General features: G+C 43.7%; 1 protein-coding gene across 2 annotated transcripts in view; it reads right to left on the bottom strand.

The window, feature by feature from the left end:
- Positions 1-12640, bottom strand: part of SLIT3 (slit guidance ligand 3) — a 525043-nt gene that overhangs the window by 37743 nt on the left and 474660 nt on the right. For both annotated transcript variants that reach the window (XM_075442199.1, XM_075442200.1), the window contains exon 30: positions 612-705. In XM_075442199.1, the coding sequence (XP_075298314.1) occupies positions 612-705 (94 nt within the window). The remainder of the gene's footprint in view (positions 1-611; positions 706-12640) is intronic.

The raw sequence follows: 12640 nt of genomic DNA, 5'->3' as shown, positions 1-12640 counted from the left end.
GCTGCTGCTGCCCCGCTGAGGAAGCGTGGGGAGAGGAGCCTTTGCTGGTGCACCCCAAGACTGTCAGCCATGCTGGAAGACAACAGCTACAGCAGGAGTACAACAGAAAACTCCCGACCTGCAGCTTTATGCTCTGGCCACAAGTCTATCTTTCCCTTCTCAGTAGTTAGAATGGGGATTGGATTTTAAACAGGGCTGGCATGGGCTGAGGGGAGCTGAGTTACATCTGTGTAGGCTCCTGTTATGCTGCTTGAATTGATCATAGAAACATAGAATGATGGATGGCCTAAGGAACACAGAAGGAAACTGTCCAGAGTTTCGCAGGCAGGATAAGATGCTTTGCAGTAACTTCCAGAAGTACTCCTTTTGCCATGCTCTATTCCAGAATAACTTCTCTACTCTGGGGGTACATCTGTTATTTTTCAGGTAAACCACAGAAAGCTAGAAACCTAGCAAATGGTTGTATTAAAATGTCACATGGTCTGAAATATATACAGTTTTGCACTCATTTCAGTAATTTTGATGATTTTGCCCCAAACTCATTGCTAGTTTAAGCTTAGTCAAGCCAATGGATGGATCTGCCCAGTGTGTGGAGACCAACACACGCTTACCTGGTTCCTTTGTCAAGGGGAAGACATTTGGACTCGTGTTGGCACGGATTTAGATCAGGAACGCAGTGGTTAATCACCTCGTCACACAGTTCACCTGAGGCAAAAGAAAAGCAATAAAGCTGTAAGACAACTTGGACAATCCTGAAGCAGCTTCAACCACGATGTTCAGGGGTGGCGAATCTCCCTAAGCGGAGACAGGCCAGGAGTTCAGCAGGGAGCGACAATATTGCTTGTGAGGGCACGGGGGACTTCATTAAACTGGGCTCCTTTGACCTGTAGTGACTGTGCTGCTTCCGTCACGTGAATTTGAAAGGCTGGTTTTAAAAAGTGCTGACACAAAAACTCCACTTGGTGACAGAGTGAGGATCAAATGGGCAGTTCCTGACCCAGAACCTCTTATATCAAAGCAAGAAAGTGACACAAAAGTGAAGTTACCCATTAGACCGTAACATTTTCACACTGAAACATATTTTAGCCGTAGTTCATACTCTGCCAAAGCAGCTGACTGGACATCATCCTGGAAAAGAACAACAACCCACAAACCCTCCCCCCCCCAACCTCTGCGACTCTCCATAATAGGAACCAGCTTTAGGACTGCATGCAATTATAAAACATTCACTATTTATAAGAAAAGCACTAGCTCTATTGTGCTCACAGGAGATGAGGTCTTTCCAGAAAAAAACCCATCACATGTAAGCTCAGCTCAGCTGTTTCTGGGTATGGTGCGTTACATGCTGTGCACCTCCCTGGATTTGTATAAATTTTAATAATTAATAGTTCTAGAATGTTAAAACCCAGACAGTTTATTTAAATACCACCCTTCTCTGAGTCCTAAATCATTGGGTCACGCTTCAGTACCCCAGGATTTGAGACCCAGCCAAAGACCGCAGAAATCTTCGCCTTCCCAAGAAAGCAACAGAAACCTACCCCACACCTCCCGAGGCCCTGCAGGAAAAGCAAAGGTCAGGTGCCCTCAACACGGAAACTCCCTGAATCCACAGCCCCAAAGTCCCCCGTGCAGCTACAGCAGAACACCACATCTGCAGGGTTTCGAGGTTACGCGTGTTCTAGGTGCCTACACGGGACGCGTCCCACCACGCGAGCAGCCAGCCCTGTTTTAGCTGTATTTTCATGAAAAGCTGCAGCTTTTGCCGGTCTTGTGATCTGGCAGGGATGACTGGACAAGGTCCTGTGCAGCCTGCTGTAGGTGACCCTGCTTCGGCAGGAGGGTTGGACTAGATGACCCACAGAGGTCCCTTCCAACCCCTACTATTCTGTGATTCTGTGTGATTCTGTGACTGAGAGCACAATTTTGAGGATGACTCCGGGGGTGACAGGTATGGTTTAAGTTGTTAACACCCCCAGCTCACTCCTCCAGCTTATTTGTCCCACATCTCCAGCCTCCCTACAGTACATGCTGCATAGCTCTTGACTTGACTCGTCATATTAGAATGGAAGTATAAAAAAATTACTCCTTTTTTTTTTTGTTTCAGACATTGAACATCTCATATGTCCGCTTTTGAGAGCTGTGAGAAAGTGGAGCAAGAATACAAGCCCTGGGGGCATGAGAGAGGGTACCACCAGCACCAACCCTGTATTCGTGTGCCATACGTACCCTCGTGACTTTTAGTGGGCTGGGTTTGGCAATACCAGAGAAGTCTGGCGTGGCAATCTGCAGTGGACACTTTATTGTTCCTAGTATCAGTTCTAAGACAACCGACTCCATCGGGAGCCAAGGAGTCCCAGGAAGCCACCACCACTGAATACCAGAAAATCTATTTACAGCCCTGGACAAATCCTGGGCAGATGTAATGACTGCATCCAGCTCAGGAGGGAGGACACGCCAATGAAACCGAATGCTGCAGATCCATGGGAACCAGGGAAACAGGTCATCTACTGGACTTGAGGTTTGCCATTGGACTTTGTTACTCCTCAAAAGCCACTAGAGATGTTCAAGCCTTACAAAAATGAACACAGCTGTCATTGGGGACAACTATTAACACATTTTTGAGGTGGTAGAAGTGGAGACGGGTCTGCTCACTATGCAATCCCCAAACCCACAGCCCACCAACCCTCCCAAACAGTAACAAGTGAAGCAATGCCCTTGGCCTCGGGGCAGATGTGAACACGAGCGGGTCAGAACTTGCTACGATGCTTGGAGAACTGCCAGTTCGTCGTCTTGGTATTCCTCATGTCCCCTGTGTGCTGCGAATCTTAAAATAAACATGACAAAAAAGCAACTGGCTGGTGACATTAAAAGAATTCAATGACCTAAAGCTGGAAATATGTCTGGAAGACCATTTAATCATTTAATAACTGAATACAGTATGGATAGATGTCTGCAACTAGCCTTTCACTAAAAATGGTCAATACATACTTTTGAAGTTTCTATTTCTTTTTGTTTGTTTTGAAGAAAAGGAAACAGGCTTTAAAAAATCAGAACAGTTTCGGGAACTCTCAAAGGAAATCATAATTCTTCTTAAAGTATTCTTCTCAACAGTCTTGACAAGTGCTTAGAGATCCAGTAAAAATCTCCCCAAATGTCAAATATTATGACTTATTGTGTCATTCTGAAGGCACCACTATCAAAATGTAGGAGAATTCTAGGCTAGGTACCAAACATAGCTTCCAAAAAATTTATCATTTTTCATGCAAACTTGGAACATTTACGGATCCTTCCTGTTATTTTTCCCATCTATCACTCATTAGAGAGCTCACTTGGGAATGCCTTGCAACCAGAGCGGCCTCATCTCAGGAAGACAGTTCTTCTTGATGCATTATTTCAGGCTCCACCAGCGTTCCCGAGATGTTGCAGAAAACATGCCAGGGAAATAAAACACTTTCTGTAAAGCAAAACCCAAGGCACCAGCTACACAAAGACTTTCTCGTATTTTATTCACTCAGAAAATATCTGGGCCAAAAAATCTGCCCTCAGACCTGAAAGCGCAATATTCATTGGCTGCTTTAACGTCAGTATCAGAGGAAAAATCTGATCCTCTCCTTTTCTGGAGTGACACTGGGCTGCTTCTCCGTGCAGCAATTAAAGGTCTAGTCCAAGTTTCTCATTGGATCGCTATGTGAACCTAAAAACGAACTGGACGTTAATCTCAGGCCAACTTCAAGCAGCACTGATTGTCTTTGTGGAAGACATTTGATCATGCTAAAACAACAGAAAACTTCAGTGTGATGCTTTCCCAAATGTCGAAAACAATCCCAGATCCCCATTTTCCTCTCTCCTATGTATTCTCAAATCAGAGCTCCAATTTAGGTACACAAGGGTTTCTGAAGTGTTGATATAAACGACAGGACAATCACATCTAGATTTCTTTTCTGATCAGTTAAGCATTTTTTTAATCCCATATAATGTATTTTGTTTCATCGAGGCACACTTACTCTCTTTCCTCAAAACTGAAGGGAATAGATCCACATGCCACGTACCCCAGTGAAGAACAGGTTCAGATTTACAAGAGGAAAAGCACTGACGCCATCAGATTTTGCTTTTCACAGTAGCTGGCAGTATTAGGTCAATAATGTTCTGCGGTCTGTGGAACTGAGGTGTGACACGAAGAGGGCACCTTTATCAAGACAGCCACATCCTCAGCTGTGTGGGCAGCGCATTTCAAACTCCTTAGGGTCGGCGGTAGTGTGCTGGTCATTAGTGCTTGTTTAGGGGAAGGCAGCATTAGGCAGATGAAGCGAGCGGTCTGATCTGCCACAAAAAAATGCAGCTTTCAGATTAGAACCAAGTTGTACTGACAGGTGGAACGCTAACAGGTGGATCTCCCGTCGCTGCTGCCTCATACATTAAAAAAAAGAAAAAAAAGAGAAAGAAGAGAGACAAAAAATCCCCAAGCAACAGAAAAGGTATTCTGCCTCTTTGCCACTACTTCCCCTGTCCCCTGCACCAGCAGCGCTCATTGCTTTTAAAATAAAACACAGCAAAACATTTCTTTGTCTCATGCAGCATTTTCCTGGTCTTATTTTTTGCAGCAAAATCATGAATTTCACGGGGCTTTCCACATTCACTTTTCACAGGGCTGACTGCTTATGAAGAGCTGCCAAGAAACACGCTTAGGCTTCTCTGTAGCCTTCCACACGTCTCCGAACGAAGCCAAAACAACAATAGAGCAATAAAAATGACTTTTACACACAGTTTAATAACAATCTTTCTTTTTTCCGTTCTGTGCTGTCATGAGAGCTATTTATTTCATGCCACATTAGACTTTTAAAACCAGAATCCAAGTTACACTATTTCTCCTTAATCGGTAAAAGAGAGATTGGATGTAGCAATAGTATTTTACTTATTTATCTGTAAGTAAAACTGCAGTTCTGAAAAGACAATCTAGACCACCAGCTTGCAACCAACGAGTTTGATGATTTTTCTGTTGTTTCGTGTGCCAGCTGGGTGATACTTTGTTCTCTCATTCAGAGCATTCATGAAAGAATTCATAAAGCAACGTAGAAAATATTCTCATCCTTAACGCGAGAGAAGCTTTTGTAGGGCCTGGTAGACTAAAAGCGAAAGCGCTGTCAAGAATTTCACAATATTACTTGAGAAAAGGAAAGTGCTTACAGTGAAGAAAGGATGAAGAAAGCCTGGCCTTTATGCAGAGAGAAAACTTTTACAGGCTGCAGAGGGAGAAGAGAGGTTTGCGTGGTTAAATAGCGTGTTGCAATGTTCTGAACTTTGCCAGGTGAGTCAGAATGGAACTCTTCTCTTTACTGCTAATAAAAAATCCTGTACTGTTTTCCTCACAAGAGATTACACATTTTATATCTAATAAACTTGTATCGGAAGAAACTTTTTTTTGTATTTTGTTTTCCCCTTCTCTCTTTTCAGCTATTAAAAAGAAGTCAGTGCCAATTGGAAATTCCAGGAGAACACAGAACCTGAAAGTGGTTGGGCGGGACAGACATTGGATGTTCCTCCAAGAAAATAATTCAGTTAGGGATGTTGCTGATGTTTGATGAAAAAGATTTGAGGCTCATCATAGAAAAATTAAAAAAAGAATTTTTTACTTCCAAACTGTTTCAACTTGCACTGAAGAACAGAGAAACTATGTGAAAAGCCTTCAGTAGCAAACGCACTCAGCTGCTACATTAGATACCAAAATGTCAAAGAAATCCCCTGCAACCCACGGCAGCAGAATTCTCTTTCTGCACTGTTCATGAAGTTTGCTCTTGCTTGATGAACACCGCCCACAATACTTAGCAGGCAAAGAACTAGAAATTACTTTATGCCTTTTTTTCTGTGTTAATGCTTTAAAAACTCGTATCTGAGTTTTCATGTATCAGGTATTGGCCTATTAAGTGGGAACCTGGAGTTAGATTCCACATTGAGATTCCCAAAGTGGCTCATTTTTCAGAATTAAGGAGCAATTATCTCTAATCCTGAGGTTAAACAAAGGGATAACTGATTAAACAGCAAGATCTGGGTAGAGGAATAATGATCCTTTCACTATTTCTGAATCTTGAAGAAGGAATATGTTCCAGTTCTATGCACTGCCAAAGTATGAAAAATCATATTCCACATCAGAAATGCCACAACACAGTATGTAAAACATTAACTAAACCAGACAATTTCCAGTGCACTTACAAGGTGGTAACCTGCCTATAGTGTTATCCCTCAGAACCCCTGTCTCTGGAATAGATCCTAATTTTGCTGGCCGCCCTACATTTTTGAGCCGTATTACTTCATACGGATGTTTTCCAATTATGTGATTCGTCTGCAATCTCTTAGGGCTCAATTCTGTTACCCACACAATTTAGCACATCTGAGATGCCGTACATTTTCCGAGACGTCCTTTCAGGGCTGGCAGATGGGACACCGGACACACCGTAGGCTAATGCCCTTCTGAATGGGGGACTGGGAATGGAGGTTTTGGTCTGTTCATAACGCTTTGGCTCTGCCACTCCTTCCTCCTCATGCTGTTCCCTTGCTCCAGCATGGGCTCCCTCCCATGGGACACAGTCCTTCATGAGCTTCTCCAATGTGGGTCCTTCCCAAGGGCTGCAGTTCTTCAAGAACTGCTCCAGCGTGGGTCCTTTCCATGGACTACAGTAAAAAACAGACTGAAGGGACACAGCTCCTGCCAGCACACCTGCTCCTGCATGGGCTCCTCTCCATGGGCTACAGCTCCTGCTAGAAGCCTGCTCCTTGGGTGGACTCTCCATGGAATGCAGGTTCTTTTGGGGAATATCCATCTTCTCTGGCATGAGGTCCTCCACAGGCTGCAGTGTGGGTGCCTGCTCTGACATGGTCCCTCATGTGCTGCAGGGGACAGCCTACTTCACCGTGGTCTCCTCCATGGGCTGCAGGGGAATTTCTGCTCCACCACCTGGAGTACCTCTTTCCCCTTCTTCTTCACTTTGCTTGGTGGTTGCATAGTTACTTTTTTTATCAGCGTTTCTGATGGGTTCAGCTTTGGGCAGTGGCAGGTCTGACAGGGGAGCAGCTCCTGATCTCACAGAAGCCACCCCTACACCCCCCTCCTGCCCTGCTACCAAAACTTTGGTAGTGTCTTTGAACCAATAGAGGTCTTTGAAGAATACTTGATATGCAGAAAGATTTACTTCTGTCCTACTGGCAGTTCTACCGTGGCCATCGTTATGGTGTCAGAGTGCTGAATACACTGACGTCCATGGGCGGACTCTGCTCCTCCCTGCTTCATTAACAGCGCAGGACACATCACCTGCCAGTAAGCAGGCGAGTAATGGGCTGGTGGTTTACTTCTAATCCTTTGGTGTGTTTCTTCATAGATTGGATTCAACGAATCATGAATCCCCTTTGTGGGTGGTTTTCACTCCACTCATCCTTTAAGACAATGGTAGCTGAGATTACATTTTCTTAGATATACACTGTGGTCCTGATGAACAAAGAGAAATTCTCCAGCATATCTGGTTCCCCAGACATAACACATTACATTTTACAAGTGGGAATCTGCCCAGAAGAAATCCTGGAGCTGAGAGCTCCAACATGACAGGACACCCATATGGAGACTAAAGACAGGCTGCAGCGCTGCCAGTTACCGTGCTATTTCCTTCTTCGGTCCCAGGACAATGAGATAAGAAAGTCCAATCTGATAGCAATGAAATGTGGTTCTCTCTTAATAAAACAGAGCTGGTGGGCTTAGGCTCTTGAACAACGCTAAAAACTTCCACCTCTTCCAGCACTTCTCATTCATAGTTACACCAGTGGGAAATGTGGGCGCCTTTTTATTTTTCACGCAGAAAGCAAACACACTTCATGTCTGCCAAATAACTCAAACTGAGAAACTTCCATGTAAGGCAGAACTCCTTCAAATAAAAGGCAAAGACTACACCAGACTTTGACCACAATTTTCTGTTTGTCTCAAGGCTGAAGTTCCAACGTTTTAAAAGAGGCTGACAGTTAAGTACTTGTTTAAGCTGTCAGTGTTTATTAGGTGGTCCCGATCCTCATGGATCCACACGGCTGAACCAAGCTACCTAAAACCTTCCTGCTCCTGTATTAAACACGCAGTTAAAAACTCGAAGGGGAAAAAAACCCAATCTGTCGTGCAACGATCCCCTTCCACTTCATGTGGCTGTCACTGGTGCCCACCTCGGGGACCGTGGCAAATCAGCCTCACGACGGTTAGCGATGGGAAACGGGCCGGGGAGCTCCAGCGATGAGTGTCAGCCACGGGTCACCACACGACTTCTTTCTTGCAGAGCTGTTTGTCTGTGCCCAAGTGCTTGGCTTTGCCCATGGAACATCACCACAATCCGGTATGCCAGCAAAAGGGCCCCTAACCACCAACAGAGAACAGTGTTCTGTCTAAAAGTAGCCTAACTGCAAAATATCTCAGATACCATCTACCACAGGACACCACAAGGTCCCCGAAGGTAAAATTGATCTTGGCCTTCTCTTCCAAACACATAAAACCAGAAACAGTGTCTAGCTTTTTTTTTTTTTTTTAATTGAGGTATTTTTTCTGTGATACAAACTACTTGCAGCTTTTTCCCAGGGAAAGAAACTATTTTAAAACACTTGCCCTCCCCTCTCCCTGCCATGGGATGCCATGTGCTTCAGAAAAGACCTATTTTCAGCAGCAGAAGCCACTGATTATTTTTTTTTAGGTTTCAGAACAAAGAGGTGCGGCTGTTTGCTGAGGCTTTTTAGGATCCTTAGCTAAAACGGAAATATCTCCTGACATTTTTTTTGAGTGTAAGCACTACATGTTTCTGCTTCTGGCTAAAATCAAACAGATAGGAGGAAGGAAATGTCACCGCAAACAAACAAAACAAAACAAAATAGCAAGTAAAGCATAAACCCATTCAAAGTACATAGCACATGTTTGATACAGCCCATGTCATCCTTTCTGTATGTTTGGACACGAGTTGCATGGAGAGCACAGAGGACAGTGAGACTGAGGAGAAGATGTCTTTTTGGAGGTATGAAATTCTGTATTTGGATCTAGAAATATAAGCAAAACTGCAATGGCTTGCAATAAGGTTTATGACAGCAGTAAATAGAAAAAAGGGATGGAAGGGAACGTTGTATGAATTTTGTCCTACATTTCTAAACCACAAAGCCAGGGAGACAGCGGAACGTTTATAGCGATGGCTGGTGATAGGCCATGTGAAAGCCCAAAAGCCAAAAATTAGAAAAAAATAGAAAGGGAAAGAACCAGGGTGACTGATCCAATTCACAGCTTCCTCGGTCAGTGGTCCTATCTATATTTCTTTTGGAAGAAGAGGAAAGCCTACAAAACGGTGCGGGGGAGCTGTAACCCATCAAGGGGTCCATCCAAGGCAGGTTGTAAACCAGCCCACAGACTGCTCAGGCTGGACTTTGGGTAGACGACTATCCTGGAGGAAATACATATTTAGAATTTAGCTTCAGGATTAAAACAACCAGTTGGGGAGAGGAAAAAGAAGACATCAGCTGACAATAAAAGCCACCAGGACTCTGCTACGCAGCATGAGTATTGGTTTGGTTATGGTAAATACAGGCAACAAACACGGAAAATACTGACTTTAAGAACGGTGAGGAAACCTGGTGGTGCAGGTAAGGGCTTGAAGCAGCCATCTGCCTGCCCTCCCTCTCAGTTTTGTCTTCTTTAACTTATCTTTACCTGTTTCATGGAATCCATTTGTATCTGCACGTTGTTTTAAAGGTAACAGATGGAAAGGAACTAGGAAGGAGGTTATTGTGTGGGTGGTTTTTTTTTTTAAATGAAAGTGAAACGGGGCTGGAGTGTGGGAAATTCCTTCCCTCAGCAGTCACTTAACAAATTGGCCATTTTTCATCTACTTTGTGTGGGGGAAAAGACTGTCAAAAGAATTTTAAAGGAAAACACTGCAAAAAGTCATTAATTGAAGAAAGATCTTTGGCCTTCATTATTCCAACCAAAGAAAGCAAAATTTCTGCATCATTATTTGGGATATTATTTCCTAAAAAGGCTATGACAAGTAAAACCAGACAGGCAGAAGATAATGCAGGAAATACTAAGGTATGGAAAAATCCAAACCCTGGATACTGCAACTCTGTCAAGAGTCAAGATTTCCAACACATGCATTTTTAATTTGCATTTCATTTAGGAACTGAAGTTTTACTATCATGATTTAACCATTAGTTATCAACCAAACCAAGGGGGATCCTAAATATTTCTTACAGAACACCACATATACACACCCTTGGATCTTCTTCCTCCCTGTATTCAGACTACTCTTTGTGTTACAGCATACATTGACTTCATACGTGCAGCGTTTACTGTAATATCATTGCAGTCTTACCAGCATTATGGCATCCGAGCCCACAAGAGCGGTGAGGGGCTCGGACGACCCACCTCGCAGTGCCAGCAGAGCCTGCCTGCCGCTACAGTCAGGAGAAGCAGGAATATGCAATAGCTGAGCTGGGCAGCTATAACCAACGGCCTCAATGTTACTCAAAACATCCCCCCATTACCAGCACAGGAACACCCAGTCTGATCTCCAGTCGAACACGCACCACTCCTGAATTCACCTGTGTTTTAACGACAGCATCTGCTGAGAAATCCGGTCTGTATCTACAACCAACAGCTCTTGTACAATTACATTGATAAAAATGTGTGGTCTGGATTTGGTCAGCCACAAAGGCCAACCAATGAACCCTTTAAAGAAATTTGTATTCTCCACACAAGTGTTTGGGGGGGGAGTAGAAAAAAAAAAAAGGCAAAAAAGTGCTTGCTCTGTCTGCCTTCTCTTTGTTGAGCCAAATAAGATTTTTCTTCAGATCTTCAAGACCTATTGTCAATCCCCCAATGTTTTTTTTATGTTTCACCTCTAATCCTCTTTCTTATTTCTCAACGTGCTCCTTGAATTCTGAACAACAGAACCAAGTGTCCTGTCTGGGCACAACACGAGAGATATTACCTGCATTTTCTGTCCTACTGGATAAGCCCTGCCTCTGGATGTCAGTGTCCTTTTAGGCAAAGTACCACGCTGAGAGCTCGTTGTCCCCCAGACTACTTCACAGAAAAACTCCTTCCCTGAAAAGTACCCTCCAGCATCCATTCTTTGTTCATATAAATATAGATAAAATCCATACACTTGGCAACTCCTCTGAAGCACACAGACTTTGCCAACGCAGTGTTTAACACAGTCAGCGCCTGAGAGGGAGGCAGGTAGCTCAACGCACAGTTCTGAGCACAGGAATAAGTATTCCTGACTCCTCCTTTCTCTCGGAAATGTTAGCGTTCACTATTCTTAGCACATCCAACACGAAAGTCAGCTGCACCTACTTTTTTTTCTTTTTTTATAGATACTGCCACAGCAGCTTATTTGAAGAGAATATACACCGAGATGCCCTGGATGTCACAGAAGACTTCAGTCAAACTCTTTGGTCAATAGAGCCCTCTCTTCCCAGGTCAGGCACACAAATCCTTTCAAAGCGCTGCCTCGTGACTTGCCTATGTGCTTCCATGGCATTTACTTAGCTGCTGTTCATTCAATCAAGCAGCTTCAGACGATGTCCAATTTCTAGTGTTTGGATTAAAACTCTTTGAGGACCCTCAAAATCATGGCTCAGATATGCTTGGCTTGTACGTAACTTTTGTTTGGCTGACGGCTTCAGTTCTTCCAGCCATTTTATGCTGTTCCCTGCCTTGGCTCTGCGGGGCCGGGTGTACCTCCGAGGGGTATTTCAGCCCAGCCAGCTGCACTGCAGTGAGTCCTTCCAGGTGACTGAACAGGTTCCATGAAATATCCCCCTCCAAACTGGAGGTAAAGCAGGTTAAGGCAATTCTTTTATCACAGTTTTCTAAACCCTTCCTCTATTTAAGCAACATGAACTATTGCAACTCTTCAGGTTTCTAATTTCAGCAACACCCATATTTTTGCAGCCTTTTTCACTTATGATTCATATTGTGTTTGCCAGAAGTATTTCCTGCTCTTCTTCAAAAATTCAGTTTGTTTCCACCATAGCCAAAGCCATTGCCTGCACTGCGATAGCAAATGCCTGTTGTGTGGTACATACAGTTGTGTGTATGCTGCATTGCAAGACGGGGGTCTGGTATTTGACAGACTCCTCCCAATAAGCAGAAGGACAGCACAGACAATATTCAGGTTGAAAAAAAATAAAGCTGGAAGTTGATTAAAAGTATTTCAAAACTGATTCTGAAATATCGTATCATATGAGTTCCCTGGCCCCTCTCCAGACTGCCATTCGAGGAGAAATCCCAGCCTAGTTATTTCCTACTTTTTGTCTGCAAAACCCAAAATAATCCACAATATGCCCATGAAAAGGAAAGTGCATGTGCATATATACTGGATTCATTTTCTTACTAAATATGTCTTTTCTTGGGTGGGCAAATATATTTCCTGTTGTAAATGTAAAGACTCTGCCTCCTTGTACAGAGTTTTGTTTGAAACCACCCAAGAACGGCTCGCATAAATAGTGCACAAGTAAGCACAATGGGCTCAACATCCTATCAGCAAAACTCTCTACTCTGCTAAGCTGAAGTTGTTCAGTTTTTGGCAGAAAGATCATTTTAGAACGCCAATAAATGTACATTCAAGTCATAAGG

This window comes from Opisthocomus hoazin, chromosome 23 (genome assembly GCF_030867145.1).
Source record: "Opisthocomus hoazin isolate bOpiHoa1 chromosome 23, bOpiHoa1.hap1, whole genome shotgun sequence".
Taxonomy (NCBI): domain Eukaryota; kingdom Metazoa; phylum Chordata; class Aves; order Opisthocomiformes; family Opisthocomidae; genus Opisthocomus; species Opisthocomus hoazin.
Note: the sequence above shows the minus strand (reverse complement) of the source record. Positions and strands in the feature narration are given on the sequence as shown.